The sequence below is a fragment of the Petromyzon marinus genome, chromosome 58 (assembly GCF_048934315.1).
Source record: "Petromyzon marinus isolate PM22_M1 ecotype Great Lakes invasive population chromosome 58, UKy_Petmar_22M1.pri1.0, whole genome shotgun sequence".
NCBI lineage: Eukaryota > Metazoa > Chordata > Hyperoartia > Petromyzontiformes > Petromyzontidae > Petromyzon > Petromyzon marinus.
The window spans coordinates 2,034,195-2,038,606 of record NC_133724.1 but is presented as its reverse complement, the minus strand read 5'-3'; the positions used below and the strand labels follow the sequence as shown (position 1 = coordinate 2,038,606).

At 60.1% G+C, this 4,412-nt stretch overlaps 1 protein-coding gene across 2 annotated transcripts; it reads right to left on the bottom strand.

Annotated features, from left to right (window-relative positions):
* Positions 1 to 1,877: 1,877 nt before the first annotated feature.
* On the bottom strand, positions 1,878 to 4,172 carry LOC116955102 (cdc42 effector protein 4-like). Of its 2 annotated transcripts, none has more exons than XM_032976076.2 (2): positions 4,058 to 4,172; positions 1,878 to 3,290 (listed from the first exon to the last, which is right to left on the bottom strand). In XM_032976076.2, exon 2 carries the CDS (start codon positions 3,286 to 3,288, stop codon positions 1,960 to 1,962), a length of 1,329 nt encoding a protein of 442 aa, XP_032831967.2. In that variant the 5' UTR covers positions 3,289 to 3,290; positions 4,058 to 4,172; the 3' UTR covers positions 1,878 to 1,959. The 2 variants fall into 2 exon arrangements, with proteins under 2 accessions (XP_032831967.2, XP_032831969.2); XM_032976078.2 differs by having other exon boundaries at positions 4,040 to 4,145.
* Positions 4,173 to 4,412: the final 240 nt, after the last annotated feature.

Sequence of the window (4,412 nt, the reverse complement as noted above, 5' to 3'; positions counted from 1 at the left end):
TTGATGCGGTGAAGTTGTCCTGTCCCCTTAGCAAAAAAACACCCCCAAAGCATAATGTTTCCACCTCCATGTTTGACAGTGGGGATGGTGTTCTTGGGGTCATAGGCAGCATTCCTCCTCCTCCAAACACGGCGAGTTGAGTTGATGCCAAAGAGTTCCATTTTGGTCTCATTTGACCACAACACTTTCACCCAGTTGTCCTCTGAATCATTCAGATGTTCATTGACAAACTTCAGACGGGCATGTATATGTGCTGTCTTGAGCAGGGGGTCCTTGCGGGCGCTGCAGGATTTCAGTCCTTCACGGCGTAGTGTGTTACCAATTGTTTTCTTGGTGATTATGGTCCCAGCTGCCTTGAGATCATTGATAAGATCCTCCCGTGTAGTTCTGGGCTGATTCCTCACGGTTCTCATGATCATTGCAACTCCACGAGGTGAGATCTGGCATGGAGCCCCAGGCCGAGGGAGATTGACAGTTGTTTTGTGTTTCTTCCATGTGCAAATAATCGCACCAACTGTTGTCACCTTCCCACCAAGCTGCTTGGCAATGGTCTTGTAGCCCATTCCAGCCTTGTGTAGGTCCACAATCTTGTCCCTGACATCCTTGGAGAGCTCTTTGGTCTTGGCCATGGTGGAGAGTTTGGAATCTGATTGATTGATTGCTTCTGTGGACAGGTGCCTTTTATACAGGTAACAAGCTGAGATTAGGAGCACTCCCTTTAAGAGTGTGCTCCTAATCTCAGCTCGTTACCTGTATAAAAGACACCTGGGAGCCAGAAATAATTCTTATTGAGAGGGGGTCAAATACTTATTTCCCTCATTAAAATGCAAATCTATTTATAACATGTTTGACATGCGTTTTTCTGGATTTTGTTGTTATTCTGTCTCTCACTCTTCAAACAAACCTACCATTAAAATTATAGACTGATCATTTCTTCGTCAGTGGGAAAACGTACAAAGTCAGCAGGGGATCAAATACTTTTTCCCTCACTGTATACACACACACACAGACACGTGCACACACACACAAGTGTTCACACACAGACACGCACACACACGTGCACACACACGTGTTCACACACAGATATACACACACATAGGCACGTACACACACACGTGTTCACACACAGATACACACACACACAGACACGTACACACACACACGTGTTCACACACAGATACACACACACACACAGACACGTACACACACACACACACGTACACACACACGTGTTCACACACAGATATACACAGACACGTGCACACACACGTGTTCACACACAGATACACACACAGACACGTACACACACACACGTGTTCACACACAGATACACACACACAGACACGTACACACACACAGACACATACACACACACACGTGTTCACACACAGATATACACAGACACGTGCACACACACGTGTTCACACACAGATATACACATCCAGACACGTACACATACACACACGTGTTCACACACAGATACACACACAGACACGTCCACACACACGTGTTCACACACAGATATACACACACACAGACACGTACACACACACACGTGTTCACACACAGATACACACACAGACACGTACACACGGTGACACGCCGAGACAGCACGTGGGGGGGTCTATTTGCCGGTCTCACGCCGAGAGATAACCTCCATCGCATTCCTAATCGCAGCACCCCCCGCCTCCTCCCCTCCCCCCACCTCCTCCCCCCACCTCCTCCCCCCACCTCCTCCCCCCACCTCCCCCCCCCGCCTCCTCCCCACCTCCTCCCCTACTCCACCTCCTCCCACCTCCTCCCTCCCCCCACCTCCCCCCTCCCCCCCGCCTCCTCCCCTCCCCCTACCTCCTCCCCCTACCTCCCCCCACCTCCTCCCCTCACCTCCTCTTCCTCTCCGGGTCGCGACACGGGTCGCGACAGCGGTGTTTACACGTTCGCGACGTCCGCAGCCGGGTCCTATCCCTGCCCTGGCCCCTGCCCACTCTCTTGCACTGCCCCTTGCGAGGTCTCCTGCCCTTCACTTCCCACCGCCCCTAGCCTCGCCCCATCCCTCGTCCCTTGCTCTGCCCCTTCCAATGTCTTCTCTTGCCTTGCCCCATCTCTCACATCCTGGCCTGCCCCTACCACTGCCCCCTCGCTCGACCCATCCCCCGCCCTTTCTGCTGCCCGCTGTCCGTTCTCTTTATGAGCCTCCTCCGCTGCCCCTTGCAATGTCTCCTGCCCTGCCCCTACCACTGCCCCCACATTCACGGATCCCCCTGGAGCAGCGTCTGACCTTCGTTCTGCGTCTGTCCTTTCATGCCCTCCTCCGTGACTGCCCCCGAGCCTCGACCGCCCTCCCCTGGGCCCTGCCCTCTCCCCTGCCCCGCGAGTCTCTGCCCCGTCTAACACCCCATCAACATCCCCATCATCAGCATCACCATCATCAACATCCCCATCATCCCCATCACCATCATCAACATCCCCATCATCAACATCACCATCGCCATCCGCCCGACCTTCCGCACCCTGCGGTGGCGGCGGCGGCTCCAGCTCGGAGCTCCGCGCTGGGCCCACCACGCCGGCGGGGCCCGCTCCGCCCTGGGCCTCATCCACCACATCCATCACGCCGAGAACATCGCCCAGCATGGAGGGTCCCAGGTCCACGTGGAACGAGAGCACGGAGTCCGTGTGCGGAAAGGCGGCGCGCCGGCGGGAGGAAGATCCCAGGCCGCCGGGTCCCTCCTCCTCCTCCTCATCTCCATCCTCCTCCTCTTCTCTGGGGGGTCCCCTCGCCTGCCCAGCAGGGGTCCCGGAAACCGTCGGGGTCACGCGCACCGGGGTCGCCGTGGCGCTACGAGACCCCGAGTTGGCCAGAGTGAACCTGGGCCCCGTGAGCGCGGGCAGCGAGAGCGCGTTCTTGATGATGGGCGACTGCCCGGCCGGTGGAATCTCACCCAGCTGCCCGTCCGCCTCCCCGGCACCTTCCCGCCGCTGCTGCTGCTGTTGCTGCCCGGAGTTGCTCCTCCGCACCCTGCCCCAGGGCAGCAGCAGCAGCAGGTTGTGCGGGGATGGGCGGCGCGAGGCCGGCGGTGGTGTCGGTGGCGAGGAGGATGAGGAGGCGGCGGTGGCGGTGGTGCCACCGCTCAGGAACGCGGTGTCTCCAAAGGCGGCTCCGCCTCGCCCCACGTGCATCGTGTGCCTGAAGTCCTGCAGGGGCGCGCTGATCATGTCCGCACGCAGCTCCCCACGCGAGCCGTGCCGCCGCGAGGGGGACCCCGGGAGGAGTTGCCGCAGCAGGGGCATCACTGGCGGGGGGGGGGTGCAGAGGGGTCCAGATGGGGGGGGGAGGGGGGTCAGGATCAGAGGACGCGCCTCCTGTGCGCGTCGTCTTATCCGTGTCCTCCCGTCTCCGTGTCTCTGTCCCACTGTCTCCCTGTCCCCCGACTCCCACCCCCCCCCCCCATGTCACGCTGTCCCCCCCACCCCCCTCCCGTGTCTCCCTGTCCCCCCGTGTCTCCCTGTCCCTCCTCCCACTCCCTCTCATCTCCCATCCCTGGCTCGCGTCTTCTCGAATTCCCTCCTTAGCCGCGTCCATCAACGCATCTCCCGGTCACTTGCCACCATCACCCCCCCCACTCTCTCTCTCATCTCCCACCACACCCCACCCCATGTACCACGACTCTCCCTCTCTCATCACCATCTCCTCCCCCCCGTCTCCCGCTGTCTCCCTGCCCACCATCATCTCTGCGTCGCCTCGCGTCTCATTCCCTCTCTCTCTCTCCACACTCTCATTCCTCTCCCACTCTCTCCTCCGTCTCCCACCATCACCCCCACCTCGTCTCCCACCATCACCCCATCACCCCCCCCCACCTCGTCTCCCACCATCACTCCCCCACCTCGTCTCCCATCACCCCCCCCCCACCCCACCTCGTCTCCCATCATCACCCCCAGCTCGTTTTCCACCAACACTCCCCCACCTCGTCTCCCATCACCCCCCCCCCCCCACCTCGTCTCCCATCACCCCCCCCACCTCGTCTCCCACCATCACCCCCACCTCGTCTCCCACACGCACCATCATCTTCTCCGCCTCCTCGTCTGCGCTCTCTCTCCGCTCCGCGCTGCCGCTACCGCCGCTCTCTCCGTTTGGAGGCTCCGCGGGGGGAGAGAGAGGGACCGGCGTGACGTCACCAGGCCGTCTCATTGATTAGGGAACTCCCATCACCCCCCTCCATCACTCCCCTCCATCACCCCCCTCCATCACCCCCCTCCATCACCCCCCTCCATCACCCCTCCCATCACCCTATACTAGCCCCCCATCACCCCCCCCCATCACCCCCCTCCATCACCCCCTCCATCACCCCCTTCCATCACCCCCCCCATCACCCCTCCCATCACCCTATACTAGCCCCCATAACCCCCCATTACCC

Coding starts and splice junctions, on each gene's coding strand:
- LOC116955102 (XM_032976076.2), bottom strand. CDS start 3,288: ATGCCCCTGCTGCGGCAACTCCTCCCGGGGTCCCCCTCGCGGCGGCAC.